Raw genomic sequence first — 24,465 nt, 5'->3', positions numbered from 1 at the left:
ACTCTCTTACCCTTATACACTCATCTAGCTGAGATGGGTGGTAGGGTCAAGGATGAGAGGCTAAAAAGCACTGCTTTTTATATGCAGACAATTAAAAATCTGTGATAAAAATAAACTGAAAAAAATATACACCTCAATACATAATTCATTGTTTTCTCCCTAGAAATTCAATACTTAAATTTTAGTAACAGTGATAAGATAGTGAAAGAAAAAAAAAATGAATCATTTTAATCTTTACTTTCTGTTGACATAACACTAATTAGATTTATTTATGAAGAATTTACTCATCTTTTATCTTTTACTTGCTTCTGTCATCGAATTGCAGCCATGTTGGGGTACTGCCTTGAAGGATTTAGTTGAACAAATCAACACCAGTATTCATTTTTTAAGTTTAGTACTTATTCTATTGGTCTCTTTTGCAGAACTACTAGGTTGGGGATATATAAACAAACCAACATCAGTTGTCAAGTGACGGTGATGGGGCAAACTCAAGGACACATACACGTACATATACACACTTGCATCCTTGTGCACATCCTTGCACACATGCATCCAGATTGAGGGAGTGGAATGGATAAATTGCAGGCTACATTTCTTTCTTAGCTAGCTGACCCTCTGATGTAATAGTTATTCAATGAGGGATTGATTGATTGATTGATTCTAGTTTCAGCTTATGAGCTGTGGCCATGCTGGGGCACCGCCATTTGGGGCACCGGATGCTCAACTTAGCTAATCATCAGGTCAAGATTTCAACCCACCTTTGTGGTGAGTTAACTTGGAAATTCTAAGCAACAATGTAATCTTCATTTAATGAAGGTAAACTCGGCCTGATGATTAGCTAAGTTGAACATCCCTCATTGAGTAATTATTACATCAGAGGATCAGCTAAGAAACATATGTAGCCTGCATTTTACTCATTCCACTCCCTCAATTTGGATTTTTATTCACATTTGTAGCAACTCTGGATGCTGACTGTGAGCTATACAGAAACTTTCAGCTTATCGAATTTCCTTGTAACTTCAATATGAGAAAGAGTGTGTAACCTTCAACACCAATAAATTGTTATTGTCCCTGATCATACAGTGTTCACTTTTTGTTCTCTATACATGCTGCAGACTGCTTGAAGCTTATAAACTTCCTACTCTTGGATCCTTGGATTTTACTCTTGTATATCAATATATATATATATATATATATATATATATATATATATATATACACACACACACACACGCACGCACATGACAAGCTTCCACAAAGTTTCTATCTTCCAAATTCACTAAAGCATTGGTTGACTTGGTGCTATAGTACAAGAAACTTGCCCAAGGTGCCACACAGTGGGACTGAATCCAAAGCCATATGATTTCAAAGTGAGTTTCTTAACCACACTGCCATGCCTGTGCTTACTAGTATAGTTAAGTATTTTGTTTTGTTTTTAAAATAAAAATACAGATATCAGAATAAGATATTGAAAAAAGCTGCTATAAAATGCAATACTATGTTGATTTATTTACTTATGTCTGTAAAGTTGCCTTTTAAGATTGCACTACTTTTTTAATTGAGATGGAATTTTTTGAGATATTGTTAAATAACAATAACTTTCATTTAGAGTCAGTATTTTGTCACATGTCAGGAAGAGTTTTCTAAATCATTCAAGCATGAAAATTCATTATTAGATTTTGTTTTACAATAATTTCCATCACTAATATTTGATGTTTATGAAGACTTCTTTCATAAAACTGATTTATACACTCTTTTATCTTATAATTATCATACATGTATATTTTTTTGCTTTCTGCTAGTAAAGAGATGTTCTATAAATTATTTATTTTTAACAATAAGATTATTGTGTGACCACTGTTCCATTCTCATTTGTGTATGCCTGTAGCAAAATGTTTCTTAGATTATATATTTATTTGTTATTCAAAGTCTAAATAAACAATTAAATGGATGAACTGAGAAAACTTGCACTTTCCTTTAATTCTAGCCAGTTTTGACAGTAGCAAGAGAACTGCATCAAGCCCCAATATCTGCATTGGTATGCCTTCTATGGTTGGATGCCCTTCCTAATGCCAAATATATATAAGCATACATATATTAACATGTGTGTATACATGTGTAGATATTTATTCAAACATGCTTGTGTATATATATATATATATATATATATATATATATATATATATATATATGTATTGTTGAGGAAGTCTAGCACTCCACCACATCTTCCATGTGATCATGTAGAAGTTGTGTAATCATGGTGAATTTTTGTGTGCAGATAAATTTGAGTAGTACTCCATATCACCTGACAATTTGCAAAATAAAATAAATGCCATGATGAGGTAAAGAAAGCCTTGTGCAATAGTTTGTTATCACTAGTGAGTATAGGTGGTATATCATCGTCATCCTTTGATGTCTGTTTTCCATGCTGGCACGGGTAGGACAGTTTGACCAGAGCTGGCAAGCTGGAAAGCTGCACCAGGTTCCAGTCTGACTTGGCTTAGTTTTTATGGTTGGATCCTCTTCTTAATGTCAACCACTTTACCAAGAGTGTGCTGGGTGCTTTTAATATAGCACTGGCATGAATGCTTTTTGCATGGCACCAGCACAAGACTCTTGCAGGCCAATCTTTTTCCTCAGGAAGAGCAGCCTTTGGAGTATATCTATGTTTGTCTGTGTTAAAGACGATGACGTGTGTGTTTGTGTTACATTTATACATATACATATTACATGGTTTCCATCACATGCCAGAGGGAAAAAACTACAAGTAGTTGATAGCTTCCATTACCTAGGTGACCAAGTCAATAGTGGGGGTGGATGCTCTAAGAGTGTAGCTGCTGGAATAAGAATAGCCTGGGAAAAGTTCAGAGAGCGCCTACCTCTGCTGGTGACAAAGGGACTCTCGCTTAGAGTAAAAGGTAGACTGTATGATGCATGAAACATGGGCCGTGACTGCTGAGGACATGCATAAGCTTGCAAGAAATGAAGCCAGTATGCTCCGCTGGATGTGTAATGTCAGTGGGCATACATGACTGAGTGTAAGTGCCTTGAGAGAAAAGTTGGACATCAGATGTGGTGTGCAAGAGAGATGGCTGCGCTGGTATGGTTATATGTTGCATATGGATTGGGACAGCTGCGTGAAAAAGTGTCACATTCTAGCAGTAAAGGGAGCCTGTAGAAGAGGTAAACCCAGGAAGACCTGGGATGAGGTGGTGAAGTAGGACCTTCAAATGTTGGACCTCACAGTGGCAATGACAAGTGACCGAGACCTTTGGAGATACACTGTGTTTGAGAAGACCCAGTAAGCTAAGTGAGACTGTAACTGTGGCCTATGCCAGTGAAGCATAACCAGCCCATTTAAGAGTAGCCTTCAATCATTGGGCAATAAACTGCACTTGCAAAGACCTGTTGAGCCAAGTGAAGTCATTGTCATGGCCAATACCAGTACTGCCTGATTGGCATTCAGGTGGCACGTAAAAAGCACCATTCGTGCATGGTTGATGTCAGTGCTGCCTGACTGGCTCCTGTGCCAGTGGCATGTAAAATGCACCATTCAAGCATGGTTGATGCCAGTACTGCCTGACTGGCCCTCATACTGGTGGCACGTAAAAAGCATCCACTACACTCTCGAAGTGATTGGCATTAGGAAGGGCATCCAGCTGTAGAAACTTTGCCAGATCAGATTGAAGCCTGTTGCAGCCTTCTGGCTTGCCAGCCCTGTCAAACCATTCAACCGATGCCAGCATGGAAAGTGAACGTTAAACAACAACGATGATGATGATGTATATGCTATATCATGTTATGTAATTTATATATATATAAACCTAAAACATTTAATATGAGCAATTATCTAGATAATGTTTGAGGAATACCAATCCTATGAAAGAGGAGAATTTTGGCTTAATTAACAATTTATTTAAATGCTTTATAAGTTTGGATATAAAATATACACCAGTTTCAAAACCACAGTACTTGTGCCAATTCCAGCTATCCTGCTTATTCTGTGACAATGTATATTTACTGTGTATTGTATCTCATTTGTAAACGTTTCAGAAATATTTTCTTTCATATAAAATGTTTTCTGTAGCTATTCTAGTATTTGTATTACACCTGTTTAGAAGATAGTATAAGAATTCAGATTTTGCTCCAACTTTTCTGAAGTGTTCTATTTAAAGGCAATTAAATCCAATTACACGCTATATTTATTAGACAAATTATTGATAGCATTAAATAATTGGTCACGTGTTTTCTGCAATGCTTTCACTACTTTTTTCATTGCTGCATGAACCACAATGAGTTCATTGAGACGCATTTTCTACAATCGGATACTCTTTCTATCACACCTCACCTGTTTCTTTTGCGAAGTAAAATTTCCGCAAAGATAGACGTCACAGAAAATCAGAAACAAACAGCACCAATTGTATGACATTTATACTTAGTTAAAACTGTTTCACAATGTAAAACCAAGAAGACACAAACATACCTATGCATGCACATATGCACACACGCACACACACAGATATATGTGACATTCCTTTTTCTATGTCTGTCATATCCACTTGAAAGGCTTTTGTTGTTTTGTTGGCATGTATGTACACACACACACACACACATAAATGGGCAAAGACTTGTTAGTGAATTTTATAGAAAGAAGTCAAATTGTAATATATTCATACACACACATATTAATAATAATATGACAACAAAAGAATCAATGAGACCTTGATATTATGTAAAATAGAGGGATTTATCTAAAAATATAATATGTGACAATTGGTTGTCATAATCAAACTCAGTTTCAGATGCCGGGGGGCTGAAGTCTGCTCTGGCATCCCATCAGTTATTAAGACAAATGCTATGAAAAAAACTGTTGAATAAAGGAAAACTACTCCAATAGGCATGGGGAAAGTAATACTTCATTCATAGACTCCGCATATGCACACATATACACACACATGCATGTATGTACACACACACACATATATATATATCTATATAGATATTCACAGGGCGATGAGCTAGCAGAAACGTTAGCACGCTGGGCGAATGCTTAGCGGTATTTCATCTGTCGTTACATTCTGAGTTCAAATTTCGCCACGGTCCGGGGTTGATAAATAAAGTACCAGTTTCGCACTGGGGTCGATGTAATTGACTTAATCCCTTTGTCTGTCCTTGTTTGTCCCCTTGTGGTCAATAAAGAAATATATATCTATATACATACTCATACATGCGTGTACATATACATAGAAACACACATATATACATAAATATGTCTATGCATACACACACATACATGCATATATACCCATGCACACATCACTATGCTCATATACACATCTCTACACGCTCACACATATGCTTGCATATAGAAACTAGTATAAAAACCACCTTGAAGAACCACATAGTAAAGTTTAACAAAAAACTATACATGCAGGTTCAAGGTGCAGCCATTGGTGTCGGTGTAGCTGGAGATGTGGCCGGCCTCTTCATGACCTGGTGGGACAGAAAACTTAAGCATATGTTAGAAGAATAGTCCACAACTCTTCTACTGTACAGTAGATATGTAGATGACATTAATATCATAGTTAAGACCCACTCTAATAATGGTAGTGTAGAAACTATGAGCAACGTAATGGAGAGCATCCAGCAAGTAGCTAACTCCATCCATCAAAGTATCAAGGTAACTATAGATTGCCCCACTTAGCACTCCAGCAATAGACTCCCCATACTTGATACTGAACTTTGATTAGAGACTGTGAACAATAGAGTGTAGCTCCTCCACTCCTATTTCATGAAACCCATAGGAAAAATTATTATGAACGCTAGGAGGACGAGCTTATGAGAGGAGACAGGTATAAGCACGTCTTGTCTTTACGAAGGAAATGGAAAGAAAGATAGATTCTCTTTCATCAGGTGTCAGTGATGAGAGAATCAAGGAGGAAGCGTAAGAGAGAGGGAACGGTGAAGAGGAGAGGAGAAGAATAGGGAAGGGTGGGAGAGAAAATCAGAAAGGATGAAGAACAAGAGCGGGAGAGAGATAGACAGAGAAGAGATAGAGATATTGAGTGGTGTTCTACAAGGAACTGTCCTGGGGCCACTACTGTTCATAGTAGCCCTTCTGGACATGCCCATATTCACTCGGACAGCCATTGTCACTAGCTACGCTAATGACACAAAACTATCTTAGGCAATAAAGAATCCTGATGATGTCATAAGCCTGCAGAATGACTTAAATGCAATATAGAAGTGGGCAGAGCAAAATAATATGCAGTTCAATGCTAAAATATATATATATATATATATATATATATATACATATATATATATTGCATGGAAAACTATTAACTGTTTGCATTTTAATTGAGAACTGAATTAGTAGTAGAGCTTGGAAGCTGATGCAATTGATGAAATGGTAGACTTAAGAATATATTCAATCACTATTGTGGTTGAATAATATATTTGTATATACATATACCTTTTACCAATTACCTTCTGAACACTGGAATATGCATATACATATATGTATGTATGTATATTCCAGTGTTTGGAAGGTAATTGCATCTTTTCACTACTATAAATATGAATCAACCAATGATATCAGAGTGAAGGTATTGGCAGGAACTGTCTAGAAATAGTATATCATCTCTTCTATTTGGCAGTGTGTCATTCATAGTTATTTCAGTAATCAACCTCATGGAGGATAATACCGTGATGCAACTATATATTTTCCATTGCTTACTGAAACAAAGCTTGTACATGTCAGCTGTGGATTAGAAGGTTTAAAGATGGTGATTGTGACATATCTGACAAGCCTTTTTCTGGAAGATGACCCACTCAGAATGAAGACCTTTTGAATGAGACTATTGTATGTGATCCACATCAAAGCACCAGATAGTTGGGGCAAAAACTTAATGTGTCATCTTCAGCTATCCACAAACATCTTAAGCAAACTGGGAAAGCATGCAAGGAGGAAATTTGGATTCCACATGAGCTTATGCTTGAGAAGCGAACACAATGTTCTGCTATTTGCATCAGACTTCTAACCAGGAATAACAACCTGTCATTTTTGCAGTGCATTATTACAGGTGATGTAAAATGGGTTTTGCATCACAACAGAAAATGAAGAAATCATTGGTTTCATGTAATGAGAGGCCAGTGCCAACACTAAAATCAGAACTCCATCCACAAAAATCCTTGCTCTCTATTCAGCAGAACATGGAAGAACTGTCAATGCAAATGTCAACTGCCAACAACTTGCTCATATAAATGAAAAATTACGTAGAAAGTGGCCAGCTTTGGTAAACAGAAGAGATGTTATTGTCCAGCATGATAATGCACAGCCACAAAACAAACCCAAGAAAAACATAATATCATTATGCTGGGAAGTTCTTCCACATCCTCTATACTCACCTGACTTAACACCTATGGATTTCCATCTGTTCTGATCACTAGAATATTTTATAAGAGGCAAAACATTCAGAAACAGAGAAGTTGAAAAGAGTCTTTTAGACATTTTTTCTTTGAACATGGCATAAAAAAGTTATTTTCCTATTGGACTGCAGTCGTTGAAATAGTGGTGATTAAATTCTTGATTAAAACTATTCAGATGAAGTTTACATTCTGTCCCACCAGGTCATGAAGAGGCCGGCCACATCTCCAGCTACACCGACACCAATGGCTGCACCTTGAACCTGCATGTAGTTTACATTTATTTTCATAGTCTTTCTGGTAAAATGCAATTACTTTCCAAACACCCTAATATATATATATATACATGCACACAATCACACATTCTCTCACTCTCTAAATGCATATAAATATATATTTATATAGCATTAGGTCCACATATAGTATTAGGTCTGCCTTCAAGACTGGCATGGAGTGGACAGTTTGGCAGATCTGATGCACAGACAAAACAGCATTATTTTCCAATGACTCGGTTTTTTCACGCCCATCCCAATAATAACAATTGTACAGAATGTACTAGGTGCTTTTTTAAATTCATGCCACCAGCACAAGTGAGTTTGTCTTGTAATTGGCAAGACTAAAGAATACTGAAAGAAATGAGAGAGTGGTTGATGAGTTTAGGCAAGGTGATGAAACATGATATGATGAATAGATTTATTGTTGTGGTGATGTGGTAGTGGGGGAGAAAAGAGATAGGGGCAGAGTAGAAGGGTGATTGGGTGGGGTGTGTAGGGGAGTCAAGTGTAGTTTGTGGAGAGAGGAGACTGCAGTGGTATGGTTATCTGTTGCATATGGATGATGACAGCTGTTTAAAGAAGTGTCATGCACACAAAGTTGATGAACCCCATGGAGTAAGAAAATCCAAGAAGAGTGGAATGAAGTGATTGAACCTTACAAAAGAGACAACAAATTGCAATGATTTGTGGCATGCTATACTGGACAAAACTCACTCTTTTGGGCAAGCATCCCAGAGAGAACCCTAACAAAGTGAGAGGCTAGAGTACTCTTGACACATCAACCTACTACTCCCACCTGGCCTACCTTACACTTGGGATTCTTTAATTACACTCATCCTCTACTGCTCTCTCTCTCTCTTTCTCTCTCTCTCTCCATCTCTATGATTCCCTTCAAGTCCCTCTTTTCTCCCACTATGCTCAGTGCATTCACTCACTGCTCCCCAATACCCTATCTCTTTTTCTCTCACTGCCCTCTCCTCACAATTTCCCTGCCATCTCATCTCTCTCTCTTTCTCTCACCATCTTTTCCTTGTAGCTCTGCCCCCCCCCCCCGATACCCTCACTCTCTTTCTCCATCTCATTTCTCCTCCTACATCTTCTACCTATATCTACCCCTGTAACGTGGCTCAGCATAATAAACATATATACATGCATATATATATGTGTATGTATGTACACATACCCACTGCAAGTATAAAGATCTAGAAATTTTTGTGTCAATATACATTACTGCATCTTAAAAAATATTCAAACTCTATCAATTGCAGTAGTCATTTCAGATCAGTCCTTTAACAAAACTATTGATGCTTTAGTAAGAATTATAGCTCCAAAGTAAATGGGAAGGATATGTGTATCAAAGAATATACAAATTTGAATAAAAGCAGAAAGCTGAAGTTAATAGTTATATGAAGCATAGTGCTGGAATACAGATTTCAATCCAACAATATAAGTTGGTTTAATATAGATTTATGTTCTTATCCTGGAAAATATTTATAAGCCATCAGTGTAGAACTATGAAAACCAGAGATGTATGTACTGAATCTTTGTAGTTCATGAAAATTATTCTTTTAAGATGATGTAACTGACTTCTTTTTCACACTGGCATAACAATTCAGCTATTGCTAAAGAGTTACGGGAAGTTGAGTTTATGCTTTTCTGAAATGTGTGACCTTAGCGTGACTTAAAAAGTGTCCAACAGAACTTGGATTTATATATATCTTTTGTAAGAGAACTAAGGCAACATTTGACATCACAGAATTTCTTCAGTGATAAGTTTTATGTATGTATGTGTGTGTCTGTGTGTGTGTGTATGAAAGAGAGAGAGTGTGTGTATGTGTGTATATATGTGTGCATGCATTGATTGATTTGTAAAATTAGGCACAGGATGGCTGAATGGTTTAAAGTCTTTTATGCAGCCACTAAGTCCTGGGTTTGATCTCTTCTTTAACAAATGTCATTTTCTATAGCCTTGAGTTAATCCTTGTCTTGCATATGAAATTGGGTTGATGGAAACTGTATAATGGCCCATCGAGTTAATTGTACCTGTAATTCAAAAGTGTAGTCTTGTCACATACTTTGTGTCACATTGATTTTCCCTAAGAATTATGTTAAGGATACAAGTGTTCATGGAATGCTCAACCAGTTATATGTTAAATCCAGAACATGTAACTTAGGAGACCAAGCACCTGAATCCTCATCCTCAAACAATAAATATCCATCCTAATTTGTAAGACATTGGCATAGTATGAAACTTTTAAGAATTGGGTGTTCTTTCACTTGTTTCAGTCATTTGACTGTGGCCATGCTGGAGCATCGCCTTGAAAGGTTTTAGTTGAACAAATTGGCTCCAGGGGGAATTATTTAAGCCTAGTACTTATTCTATTGGTCTCTTTTGCCAAACCCATAAGTTACAGGGACGTAAACACACCAACACATACACAAAGACACACACACACGCACGCACATATATAGACATGCACAGGCACACATATACACACGCAATGGGCTTCTTTCAGTTTACATCTGCCAAATCCGCTCACAAGGCTTTGGTTGGCCCAAGTCTATAGTAGGCACTTGCCCAAGGTGCCATACAGTGAGACTGAACCTGGAACCATGTAGTTGGGAAGCAAGCTTCTTCCCACACAGTCATGCCTGTGTTTAAAACCTACATGCTCTAACTGTAGTTTGAAACTTGGTGAGACATACCTAAAAATTTCCTGTCAGTGCAGTGTAAGTATGAAACTTAGTGTCATTCCAGACTTTTCAAACTTTCGCAAAATTTGATATGTGCGCCATACTGCCAAAGATTTGAGGTATATTACCTAAATTTCATTCTACACCAAGAATGTGTAGATTTAAACATAAAAATTTTTTGGTGTGAAATTTTTTAAATATTTTCTTGTGGTGGTGTACTTATAAATTTCTTAATGTTTATTTGTCATACTAACATTAATATACAAATTAGCACACCTTTGTGTGAACTATGAAGCATTTTCCAATTGATAGTAAGCATGTTTCTTCTTAATGACACATTATTCAAGGTTAGATGAATTTTGATGAGGGCTTGAAAAATAAGAACCTCCAGTTTGATACCTGTCTGCACCCTGAAACGCGGGAAATATACCTCAAGTTTTCAGCAGTACGGTGTATGTATTTAACTGCAGTTTAAAGTTGCATACAAACATGCACACACACACATTCATGCAGAGAGAGAGAGAGAGAGAGAGAGAGAGAGAGAGAGAGAGAGACTGCCATGCAAAAAAAACTTCCACATACTAAATAGTTTTTAAATTTTATAGTCTGTATTTTGTTATTACTGTTTTTTTTTTTAGCTTCTTAGCATTGTACTGTTAGCTAACTTCATTTGTTCTGTTTGTGTTGTTAAAATACAGTTAGTTCTGTTTACTAGTTTTCTTCCTGCATCAATTTTGAACATCAAAAATATCTACTTTTTGTAGTCAGAAAGGCTATTATTACAAATGATGTGCACATACATATGCACATATTAGCACTCATATTCATTTTCACCACATCTCACATCAGCATAACTAAAATTGATCATACCTGTAATTGTAATCTGACTTCATTTTAATGCATGTGAAAGGAGCTAATGTGCATACACACACACGTACACATTAAGATTGACATATTATTCATTTCTAGGTCAACTGAATTGATGTGTTTACAATTTACTAAGTGCTCTATAAGTTTTTATGCTCTCGCATGTGTAAGTTATAAGCTTTCACATTGAGCAAGGTGTGCATATTTATGAACAAGAGTTGAAAAAACAATAACTTGTTGCCTTACAAACTTTAGACTTCATATTCTAATTCCCTTTTTGATTTAGTCCCTTTCCTCATCAGTAACTCCTGTTGTGTATTCTCAGTCTTTACCTGGACCTTTTTTTTTGCGCATATATATTTACACAGACACACACACACACATTTTCAACTTATTGTCTACTTACTGCCGTCATCATACTGGCATAGTATTACATGATATTTCTCAATACTCACACCACTGAATACCAACCACACCACACCACACGTACATACCTCACCAAAAACACCTATCACGTACATACACAAACCATCAAATCATACCTGTATACACCCTCTTTCCTTTCAACACAGTTCATATTCTCACTTCTCCTTCCAGGTCATGCAAGCACCTTCCCATCACACTTTCAGTCCATACATATGTGCATTGAATGCACATGTACACATACATACCACACACACACACAAGTTGTAATCGCTGTTTGCATGCATGTAGTAATTTCAAAATATATGCATTTATTTACCAAAATTGTCACACATCCTTTCTGATATTATCTGACATCTGGGTAGAAATACCAGACAGACAAGGAATGTGTGTGTGTGTGTGTGTGTGTGTGTGTGTGTGTGTGTGTGTGTGTGTGTGTGTGTGTGTGTGTGTGTGTGTGTGTGTGAGAGAGAGAGAGAGAGAGAAGCAGGCAGGCAGACTTGATGCTGATGTTGCTGTTTTAGTCACTGGCCAGTTTGTTCTAGTTGTAGATTAGATTTACACAGCTCACATTTTACTCAGTATACAATCATTAGTTTGTCTTCTGTTCTGATTTCCTTTCATGAATGAAAATGATCATAGTAATACAGTATTGTTGTAGTATGAGAAGATAGTCTCTTTAAAAAAAAAAGTATGTCATGCTTTTATCTTTTTGTAATTCCCCCCACCTTTTGTCCAACCTGCTTTGTCAGTGCCACTCCTTGTTTGTATAGCTCTACTACAACTGGATATAAGCACATAGTATCTGTGTTATTTAGGACTGCTCCCCTTCCTCTCCACTTTTCCTTCTCCCCCTCTTTATTCTCTCCCCGCCCTACCTTTTTTCATTGTTTGCTATTTACTCAATGGATTATAAGACATTGAATCTTTTTTCCTTTCCTTTTCTTTCATTTCATATATAGTTTTGTATTTGCTATGCATTGTATGTAATCTGTTTAAAACGTATGTGTAATATTGTATGTGTAATATTGAAATTGGATTTGAGATGCAGACATATTCAACTTATAGCTACTTGTCGAATTTGTTAATCAGTTGAATAATACTGCTATAGCGGAAAAAGAGCTGCCATTCAAATCCTTAACCTAAGCACATTTTGAAGAGATTCTGTATTCATATTTTTTTTAAGGAACAATTGTAACAGTTAAAAGATTTTTTAATTATTGTATATTAACTGTATTAAGTTTTGGAGGAAATGTCTTTGCTCTGATTGCTACTTTCTGAAGCGAAGACCCTTCATTATTTAATCAGTCTACTGCTTGTAATGTATTATGTTTGACATACTGTATTAAACAGCCAATAAATGACTTGAAATGATTTCTTTTATATGAATGAAACTTACAATTTATAGCTGAAAGAGTGATTGTGTAACATTCATGTTTTCCTTATACAATTAGCAGCAAGAATGAAATGATTCCATCTAAGAATCAAAACTAGGATGCATAATTTGTTCATTGTGAATTTGTTATTGCACCATTGCACCATTTAACTAGTATTCAAGTGTCCTTTGGTCTATCTTCCACAATCCTTTCAACATACTTTTCATCCAGCATTTGTCACTCATTTATTTTGCAAAGAATTGTTGTTTTCTGCCTACTTTGACTACAAAAAAAAGAAAACAAAACAGTTTTCCAATATAGTCACTTATTAAACACATTTATTAACCTTTTACATACGTTAACATTTTACAAATTATCCACTTCTCCAACCATACATATCATCTGCATTTATCAGCCTCATACTTCATACATCTATTACATTATATATTTCATACACTTAAAGAGAACTTCTTTATTTTCATTCAAAGCTGCATATCTAAGTTTCTTCCATATTCCTCAAAGCACTTGCCCCACTGATTTCAGCTAATTCTCAATAATCATTGATCTTTACCATGTGGTTGCTAATACTGCTTAGTACTCTGATGTTTCTATCATATTTCTAACTCTGACTTACTTGTCAGTAAGTGAAATTCTACTGCATTTTTGTTTTACCTCTATAGTTATTATTGATTACACAGTATTTAGTTTGTGGCTTCTCCATTTCTGTGTATCAAGGATGTTATTGTTTGTTCATGTAACATTCAATTTTCCATACTAGCATGAGTTTGGACAGAGAGCTATTTGAGGAAGGATTTTACAGTCATTTACCTTTCCTGTTGCTAATCTTTACCTTGTTTTTCTCGTAAAGGATTATTTCCTTCCACAGGTCTCTGAACGTACAGAGCAACTAGTCATAATGTCAACACAAACACTGCTTAAGTAAAGCAGTGCTGAGCATAAGATATATAAACATTGATGCACCTTCATGCACACATGACCACACACATACTTTTCCCAGCTACATAGTTCTGAGTTCAGTCCCACTACATAGCACCTTGGGCATGTGTCTTCTACTATAGCTTCAGACCAACCAAAGCCTTGTGAGTGGATTTGGTAAACAGAAACTGAAAGAAGCTAATTGTGTGTGTGGGTGTGTCTGGATGCCTGTTTGTCCCTCCCACCACCACTTGACAGCCGGTGTTAGCATGTTTATGTCCCCGTAACCTAGTGGTTTGGTAAAAGAAACTGTTAGAATAAGTATTGGACTTCAAAAAAGTGTAAGTACTGGGAGGTCGGTTCATTCAACTAGAAGTTCTTCAAGGTGCTGCCCCAGCATGGCTACAATCTAATGACTGAAACAAGTAAAAGAGATATACACACAATAAGCTTTCTGGAGTTTTCCTCTACTAAATCTCCTGACATCTCATTGGCTGGCCAGGGGCTATAGAAGAAAACTGAACAGTGGGATTGAACCCAAAACCATTTAATTGCAAAATTACCATCTTAAGCCCACAACCACACCTGTGCCTATCATAAAATTAAATCTGTCCTTCCAGTACTTTGTTGGCCTGGATATGTTAATTGCTTTAACTAAAATAGCTGGTACAATGTCTGCTTGAAGAAGCAAATCTTCTGCTGTAGAACCAATTTTATTCTGCAATGTTGAGATCTTTGCTTTGTTGATCCACAATGCGTCTAGACATCTTTAAAATAATTATGTATATTCATTGACTAATATATTAACTTGTACTGATTTCAGTGAAATCTCAATGGTGTTGAACAAGTTCATTAAATATCCAGTAGGCCATTTATTGTTTGTATCACAACCTGAGTGTGCTTCTCAGTTGATTCATTATATTGCAAAGGAAATTTTGCATGTTACTGTGCTTGAAATTTGCTTTAGATATTCAATTGTATTCATTATTCTTACTTTGATGACTTATCTATTCTCAGTTTACTTAATCTCTGCTTATAATGACCAAAATTTTCAAATTGACATTCTTAAGGCAATGAGCTGATTATGAATTAGTCATTAAATTATCCCATCATTGTTGTCTAATTATAATTTCCTAAATTTTATGTAATTTGGAAGTTGTTTTAATAATTTTTTCTACTATAGGTGCAAGGCATGAAATTTTGGGAGAGAGGGATAGTCAATTACAAAAACCCCAGTACTTTACTGGTATTTATTTCATTGACTTCATACGGTCAAAAAGCAAAGTCAACCTTGGCAGAATTTGAACTTAGAATGTAAAACTGGAAGAAATGCTGCCAAGCACCTTGTCCAGTGTGGTAACAATTCTACCAGCTTGCCACCTTAATTTATCTATAATTTGAATGCTAGTTCATGAGTTATCTCATCAACTTATGTATTGTGAGGTTAAGTGCTGGGCATTAGGTCACAAGATCATAAGTTAAGAGCCTTCTAGATATATAGTGACTGAATGTCTCTTAGTAAGCCACATTACTTTCTTATTTTATTCTGTAGTGCTGAGTATAAGTACTACTTTCAATTTACAGTCTAATATAGAAGTAGTACCTATTTTGAGTGATTACCAATTTGTGTGCATATGTGTATGTATGAGAAAAGATGTGCCCTTGCTCTATAAATTCATATGAAAACCTCTAATATAACATGCAAAACAAACATAAAATTATTAAATTGAATACAAATGAAAACTAGAATTGAGTGCAGGACATAAGATTAACACTATGTTTCAATGTTTCACTTGTGTCATATGTAATTCCTTCCAAATTCATTGAATTAAATCTTCAGAAATGTTATACTTTCTTACTGACATTATCTAACCTTGTATCATCTTAGATAAATTCTTAGAAGCAAACAAACTCAAGTTTTAATATAAACAGTAAATAACTTGCTGGCTATCTAATGAAACTTGTTCAGCATCATTGAGATTATATTGAAATCAGTACTTGTTTAGTACATCCATAAATGTGTGAGGTGCCCTTTTACTTTCGTTGAAATCTGTCTCTAAGAGAAGACACTACTGTGTTCACTGGCAGTATAATGGGTGTACAACCTGAGTTCAGCAGCCTTGGAAGGTAGTCAGATTTGGAGAAGGACAACTGAATATAAATTCTCACTGCCCCTGAGTGCCTATAGAGAGATGAAGGCTAAGGGATCAACTCCAAATTGGATTGGAAGAGTACTTGAGGTTCACCAACCCTGTTCACCCCAAAGAGAGCATGAAGAATCAATGAATAGGTTATGTCTGATATCCCTGACTATCACCAATGAGAATGGGAGGATTTATTCATTCAAATAAAGATAAATGATTGTGTAAACTACAATCATTTGTAGTTTACAAATGTTTCTGTAAACTACAAAACAAATGGTAGTCTGAAGCAAGGTTGGGAGAATAAGGTGGATGAGGAATTTTTTCCCAACCAAGCTCTTCGATCTTCTGTGATGTAATCTTTGCATGGGGTCACGCATTGTCCTGATGAAACATCACTCCTTTTCGATTCACTAAAGTGGGTCTTTTTTTCTTCAAAGCTTGGTTCAAATGCTCTAATTGCTGACAGTAGACTTGAGCATTGATTGTTGCATTAGGTGGTAACAATTCAAAGTGAATTACTCCTTTGCAATCCCACCAGATAGAGAGAAGAACTTTTTTCCCATGAAGTTCCCTTCTCGGTTGTGGTTGAGCATTTCCCTTTTTACAAAGCCACTGTTTATGACGTTTAACATTTCGATAGAAGATCCATTTTTCGTCATCAGTCACAAATCTATCCAAAAAGGGTGAAATGACTTCGCAAGAATGGAGAGAAGAAAGATGTCAACTCGAGATTTGGGGTTGCTTCCAGACAATTCATGAGGCACTCATTTTCCAAGTTTGGGAACCTTTCCAAGTTGTTGAAGATGACTATGAACAGTTGTATGGTTTGAACTAAGCTTTATTGCTAATTCTTCAACTGATAATGCAGGATCTTCTTCAAGTAATGCCTCAAGGAGCTTACCATCAAATTCAACTGGACGTCCTGTTCGATCTTCATCTTCAAGGCTGAAATCTCCACTTCTGAATTTTGCAAACCATTTTCTGCAAGTTCTTTCATTCAAGAATTCTTTCCTATAAACTGAGTGTATGTTTTGAGTTGCTTCAGCTGCAGAGTTTCCTTTTTTGTACTCATAAAGCATTATGTGCCTTAAATTCTCTTTGGATACTTCCATGTTAGAAAGGGTTTAAATCAAAGACGTTTAAATTCTGTTATTCTGTAAAATAATATTTAATTAGTTTAAATGTACACAAATGTATAAAAATAATTTTTAATTCCATTAGACATTCTAAAATGCTATAAAATTTCATTCAATTTTAAAAAAGGTAAAATCGGTCAGATCTTATGGGATGACCCAATAGTTAAGGGATTGTGTTTGATAGTTACAGCAGTATAGTGAATATTGTTATTCAGATTTGGTTGAGTAGCTAGCAGAGTTCTTTAGATTCAATATCTCCTTTGCCCTACCTCTCACTGTTTGAAACTCTTTTTAAATGCAATTCCATTTCCTGCCCTCTTTGTTAAAATTTTTACCTTTCCTTTTTCCTGATTGTTAATTGCACACTGTCCTATTCATGATGTTTATTGAGTTGTATTAATTTGATTCTTTGTTATAATTTGTAATGTAGTATTCTTCAATACAAATTACCAATGAAATGACTGATGGTGGTGGTGTGTGTGACTATTAGCATGCATGTGTGTGTGTGTGTGTGTGTGTGTGTGTGTGCGCGCGTGTGTGTGTGTGTGTGTGTGTTTGCTCGCCTATGTATTTATGCACTCAAGTGCATGTGAAGTTAAATGTGAGTCAGAAATACTACTACTTGATATGAACATGAGAACTATAGTGGTAAGAAGTGGTGAGTTGGTACCGACTAGTCTGCCGGTTATCACTACAATATTAGATTTTTGTACATTCCAATACCAGATCCCTTGTAAGTTGGCTTGGGCTTTACTACAGCACACAACAGGTTTTCTTCAATTTTACACGTGATAATAACAGACTAGTGTGTTTCTAATCAAAAGAAGTTAATCAATGAGGAACTAGAGCACTATAGTGATTAATTGAGCATGTTAAATTCAAGTGAGTTGTAGACTAAACTACTTGAGGGAGCATTAATCATCTGTTTATTACCATTTTCTATATTAGTAATACTGACCTCATTAGAAATTATATGGACTGGTATCAACAAATTACTAAGAGCTTATAAAATGCTGTTAAGAAAGGAAGAATCATTTGTTCTTAATTTGAAAGAAGCACTTTCTTGTTTCTAAACCAAACCAAGAACAAAATAACTCAGACATGGGAATTTCTGTGCGTAAAAGGTTGAAATGCACAAAAAAATGCATTCACCCTGAAGTTGAACTACAAGCCAAGATTTTCAGGTAAGCAAAAAATATTTAATGGTTTTTGAAACGATTTTTCTTTTTTTTTACCTCTGCCATCCATTTGACACAAATATATTTATTGATATTAGAGTAGTGGGGTTTATATGAACCAGGGTTTAAAATGTTTTAGAAAGTCACTACAGTGCAAGTTATACTATCATAGTGACTTTCTAGAATGCTTGTAATGATATTTATTAATATTGAACTGATTTTCATCAGGGTTCTAGATAACTATAGATGAAGGTATGTCTTTGGAGAACTATATTTTAATATACTCTATGTTTGTATGTGTGAAATATTTTGACGGTCTTGTTAACAGAGCTTACATACTTTTTCTGTTGTCAACTCTAAACTGACATAAGTTGTTTATAGATTAACAATGGATTTCAGTTTTTGTTAATAATTTTTGTCATAGTTTTCAGTGTCAGTTCTAATACTTATTTTTGAGTTAGTCATAATTTGTAAAATAATTTAGATTAATTCCTCTTTACTTTTTGGATGCAGTGGATTCTACTATCTAAATCACATAGTCAAGAGGAAAATAAATTTTACTGAATGAGTTATTTTTATCTATTCATTATTAGTTTAATCTTAATGAATATGAAGTAAATATTTTACTCCATACTTTTGTTTGGAGTAAATATCTTAAACTAAATATGCATTTTTTGGTTAACTATGAATATGATAAGAATCTGTTTTCATTTAGGTTGACTAAGACAGACTGAAAAATATTACTAATCTGAAAACAATGAAATGCTAGTACAGGGCTTGAATTCTTCATTTAATCTGCCTCACTTGGACCCTTCCAGTCCAATAGTAGTTAGGTCTCTTGGTTTTGACAATATTTCCTTTCATATATCTTATTAATACTTATGAGAAGAATGTAAATTTTGCACAATCTCTTTAATCCTGTCATCAGACACCAGTTACAATGTAATATCATACAGTTTAGTAAAATGTTACTGTACACATCTCATATGTGGTAAAAGAAAAAATATCCTAGACAGTAAATTTATTGCAATTTTGTTTTGTCAGTATTTCTCTTACTCTGTGCCAACAAATGTTAGATTTATCTTATCTACTTGGTGAATTTCTTTCACTTCAGTAATTAACAGGTAGTTTATACATCACCGATGAGTTTCAAGAAGGCAAAGCATGTTCAGAAATTTCTTCCATGCTTGTCAATAAAAATATCAATCAACTCATTATTTTTCTTTTACGGCATATCTGAATGTACTTCAGCTTTTTATTGTTTTAATATTTAAACACACTTTTCACTCATTTTCACTCTATTTTCACTCATTCTCTCTCTGGCTTTCATTCAGTTTTTATCTAATTAATTATTTCTCCCCCTCAAATATAGTATTCAAACTAGTTGCTTCGATTTTGTCGCCCACCCTCCCACCCCCACCACCAATACCGGAAGTTTCTACCCAAATACCGGAAACTGCCCCCCCCCCACTAGCACCTATGAAGGGTTTATCTGAACATATAGCGCAAAAAATTGTGAAAAGTATGCAGGTTGTAGTCGAGAGTTTCCATATGAAATCTGCCAAATGCAAGCTTTCTTTTCAGGTACATGACACGGCTGTCCCTCGTCCCAGGGTCTCTGATGCCCACACCTCCCAAACCCTCAGAGTTGGCACGCTCAATGTTGGCACATTGAAAGGTAGGTCTGGAGAGATTGTAGAGCTGCTTGAACGGAGACGTGTGGATGTATGCTGTATCCAGGAAGTTAGGTGGAGAGGAGGTTCTGCTAGGCTCCTCACAGGCAAGGAACACAGGTACAAGATTTTCTGGGCAGGGAACACTGACGGAGTCGGGGGCGTGGGTATACTTCTTGCGGAGAAATGGGTAGGTAAGGTAATCGAGGTAGTCAGAGTAAGTGACAGAGTAATTAAAATTAGATTAGTTCTTCACCATAGGACAGCTACCATCATCTCGGCATATGCCCCTCAACCAGGGCTACCGGAAGGACAAAAAGACCAATTCTATGACACCCTATTGCGGACTACCTCATTGACAAATGACAGTGACCTTCTCTTCGTGGCAGGTGATTTCAATGGACATGTTGGACGACATGTCGGGGGCGTCCATGGAGGCTACGGTTTTGGCTCTCGAAATGAGGAAGGAACCAGGCTGCTGGAGTTCTGCGATGCAAATGACCTTATGGTCTGCAATACCCACTTCAGGAAACCCACCTCTCACCTAGTCACCTACCGTTCTGGCAGACACACCAGCCAGATTGACTACATCCTTGCCAGAAAAAGGGAAAGAGGGCTGATTATAAATGCCAAAACCTTCCCAGGCGAAGAATGTACTCCCCAACATAGATTAGTAGTTAGCGACTTCAGGATCAGAGCTAAATGGTTGCCCAGAAGAAGACCAGCTTGGAGGAGAAGGGTCTGGAAGCTTAAAGATCCTGCAAATGGACAGAGATTTAGAGACATACTACTCGAAGCCTCTGACGAAATAGAAGGGGATATAGCTTCACTTAATGTGGAAGACAACTGGAGATTCCTACGGGACAATCTGCTGACAGCCACTGACCAGATCTGTGGATGGAGCAAAGTACCATCTCGACCCAGAGTAACATGGTGGTGGAACGCTGTGGTTGACAGGGCTATTAGACAAAAGAGACAGGCTTGGAAGGACTGGAAGAACGGTGGTAGCAGGGAATTGTATCAGACAGCCAAAAGGGAAGCTAGGAGACAGGTTTATTTAGCCAGAGGGGAAGCGGATAAGAAAAAATTTGCCAATGTTCTGAGCCATGAGGATGAAAGACTTGAGGTATTTCGTGTTGCAAGACAGTGTGTGAGAGAGAATCGTGATGTGGTAGGAGAGAAGTGTGTTCGCATGGATGATGGTTCACTTGCGCTAAATGAGGATGCAAAGAGAGGGGTTTGGAGATGCCACTATGAAAGGTTGCTGAATAAAGAAAATGAATGGGATAAAGAGAGTCTGCCGAATGTTGACCCAACAGAGGGACCAGCTATCCGAGTTGATAGTTCCGTGGTAGCTAAGGCAATTAGAAGCATGAAGACAGGGAAAGCCCCAGGCCCATCAGGAATTACTGCAGAGATGCTCAAAATATCTGGCAGTGTCGGCTATAACCTAGTCACCCGTATAGTCAACCAGGTGATACACGAAGGAGTCATACCCAATGACTGGTGTAGCAGCATACTAGTCAGCTGCTACAAAGGTAAAGGTGATGCCCTGGATACAAATAATTACAGAGGTATCAAGCTGTTGGATCAGGTAATGAAGGTTACGGAGAGGGTCATAGCCCAACTAATTAGAGAGAGAGTTAGTTTAGATGAGATGCAGTTTGGGTTTGTCCCAGGGAAAAGCACCACTGATGCTATATTCCTGGTAAGGCAGCTGCAGGAGAAATACCTAGCCAAAGATAAGCACCTGTACCTGGCTTTCGTTGACATGGAGAAAGCCTTTGATAGGGTCCCCCGATCCCTCATCTGATGGTCAATGAGGAAACTAGGGATAGATGAATGGCTGGTGAGGGCTGTGCAAGCCATGTACAGAGATGCCGTAAGTAAGGTTAGAGTTGGCAGCATGTACACAGAAGAATTCAAGGTAGAGGTTGAGGTCCACCATGGTTCAGTACTCAGCCCCCTCCTATTTATCATAGTCCTCCAGGCAATTGTGGAGGAATTCAAGACAGGTTGCCCCTGGGAGCTCCTCTATGCTGACGACCTCGCTCTAATCGCTGAGTCACTATCAGAACTGGAGGAGAAGTTCCAGGTGTGGAAGGAGGGTTTAGAATCGAGGGGCCTTAGAGTCAACCTAGCTAAAACCAAAGTACTAATAAGTAGAAAGTTAGAAAATCCACAAATATCCTCAGGAAGATGGCCCTGCTCGATCTGTAGAAAAGGTGTAGGTAGAAACTCTATAAGATGTACCCAGTGTAAGCTATGGACACATAAGAGGTGCAGCAATGTCAAAGGTAGGCTAACTGGGAAGATAGTTTTTGTATGTGGCAGATGCTCTGGAGCATTGACCTCCGAAAATCTGCAGAAAACAACTTCCGTCACTTTCCGGGGGAAAAACTAGAAGTAGTTGATAGCTTCCGCTATCTAGGTGACCAAGTCAGTAGTGGGGGCGGGTGTGCTGAAAGTGTAACTGCTAGAATAAGAATAGCCTGGGCAAAGTTTAGGGAGCTCTTACCTCTGCTGGTGACTAAAGGCCTCTCGCTCAGAGTAAAAGGCAGACTGTATGATGCATGTGTACGAACAGCTATGCTACATGGCAGTGAAACATGGGCCGTGACTGCTGAGGACATGCGTAAGCTTGTGAGGAACGAAGCCAGTATGCTCCGATGGATGTGTAATGTCAGTGTACTTACTCGACAGAGCGTTAGTACCTTGAGAGAAATGTTGTACCTAAGAAGCATCAGTTGTGGTGTGCAAGAGAGACGATTGCGCTGGTATGGTCATGTGGCGAGAATGGATGAAGATAGGTGTGTGAGAAAGTGCCAATCCCTAGCAGTTGAGGGAACCCGTGGAAGAGGTAGACCCAGGAAAACCTGGGACGAAGTGGTGAAGCACGACCTTCGGACGTTAGGTCTCACCATGGAAATGACTAGAGACCGAGACCTATGGAAGTATGCTGTGCGTGAGAAGACCCGGCAAGACTAGTGAAGCCATAATCCGTGGCCCCTACCTGGGGCGTAGTCAGTCCACCTGTGCATACCTTCCTTCTTGTGACACTTGTGAAGACCTGTTGAGGCAAGTGAAAATCGAATCGAATCAAATCAAATCAAATCGAACCAAATCAAAATAGATGAACATCAATGGAATTTGTATCCTTGTGGTACCAGTGCCAGTGGCACATAAGAAAACCATCCGAACGTGATCGTAGCCAGTACCGCAACGACTGGCCTCCGTGCTGAGGGCACGTAACAAACACCATCTGAGCGTGGCCGTCCGCCAGCCCCGTCTGGCACCTGTGTCGGTGACACATAAGAAAACACCATGCGAGCGTGGCCGTCAGCCAGCCTCGTCTGGCACCTGTGTCGGTGGCACATAAAAAACACCATCCGAGCGTGGCCGTCTGCCAGCCTCGTCTGACACCTGTGTCGGTGGCACATAAAATCACCCACTACACTCTCGGAGTGGTTGGCGTTAGGAAGGGCATCCAGCTGTAGAAACACTGCCAGATCTGACTGGCCTGGTGCAGCCTTCGGGCTTGCCAGACCCCAGTTGAACCGTCCAACCCATGCTAGCATGGAAAGCGGACGTTAAACGATGATGATGATGATGATGACTTTCATCTTCATAACTAAAATCATAATACAGGTGATATACTTTCACAAACAGTAATGTATTATGGGGAGAGAATATAGTAACCAAGAAATGAAAGTAATTGAGTTGTCATAGTAGAATTTGTTCACCAAATTCACCAGAATTCTTTGACAATATACATATATCTGCCTGTCTGACGTCTGTCTGATATCTGTCTCCCCACCTGTTCTCTAAGTGTGTCTGTGCACTAGTGTACTGCAGTTAAACAAAAAAAAAAAATTAATAAATAAATAAAATTATGAGATTTCTTTCTTTCAGTAATTCTTAATGTTTTTTCTTCGTGCCTTGTTGCATTTGTTTTCTCTCTGTTATTTTTTCACTTCCACTCTTACATTATTCTCATTGATTCACTCACATACTTTGTTAAATCTCCTCTTCTTTACCTATATATATTTCACTCAATTTTTTCTCTCCATCAAATTATGCCTTTACATCTTTTTTCATTTCCTAATGTCCTTTCCTAACTGGATATCATACATTAAGGTTCTCTCTCCCTTTTTTTTAAATTTATTTTTATCATTTTTTCCCATTCACTTACTCTCTATACCTCTGTTATTTGTTTAATTATATTACATTTCTGACTTTTTTCTGGTGTAGAGCTATCTCTTTCTCTTCAGTCTCCTATTCTATTACTTATGTGAATACACACACATAAAATATATACATAATGTATATACATAC

At 37.3% G+C, this 24,465-nt stretch overlaps 1 protein-coding gene across 6 annotated transcripts in view; it reads left to right on the top strand.

Moving 5' to 3' along the window:
• Nucleotides 1-24,465, top strand: part of LOC115209179 (activated CDC42 kinase 1) — a 228,873-nt gene that overhangs the window by 97,925 nt on the left and 106,483 nt on the right. Inside the window, exon 1 of one of the 6 annotated variants that reach the window (XM_036501309.1) lies at nt 18,366-18,463. The exons of the other annotated variants lie outside the window; for them this stretch is intronic. Coding sequence (XP_036357202.1) covers nt 18,381-18,463 — 83 coding nt within the window. The 5' untranslated portion in view covers nt 18,366-18,380. Of the gene's footprint in view, nt 1-18,365; nt 18,464-24,465 lie in introns of those variants that run through there. 6 annotated transcript variants of the gene reach the window in all.

Source organism: Octopus sinensis, linkage group LG3 (assembly GCF_006345805.1).
Source record: "Octopus sinensis linkage group LG3, ASM634580v1, whole genome shotgun sequence".
NCBI classification, from domain to species: Eukaryota; Metazoa; Mollusca; class Cephalopoda; order Octopoda; family Octopodidae; genus Octopus; species Octopus sinensis.
The sequence above is the reverse complement of the archived record's forward strand: the minus strand, read 5'-3'. Positions and strand labels throughout refer to the sequence as shown.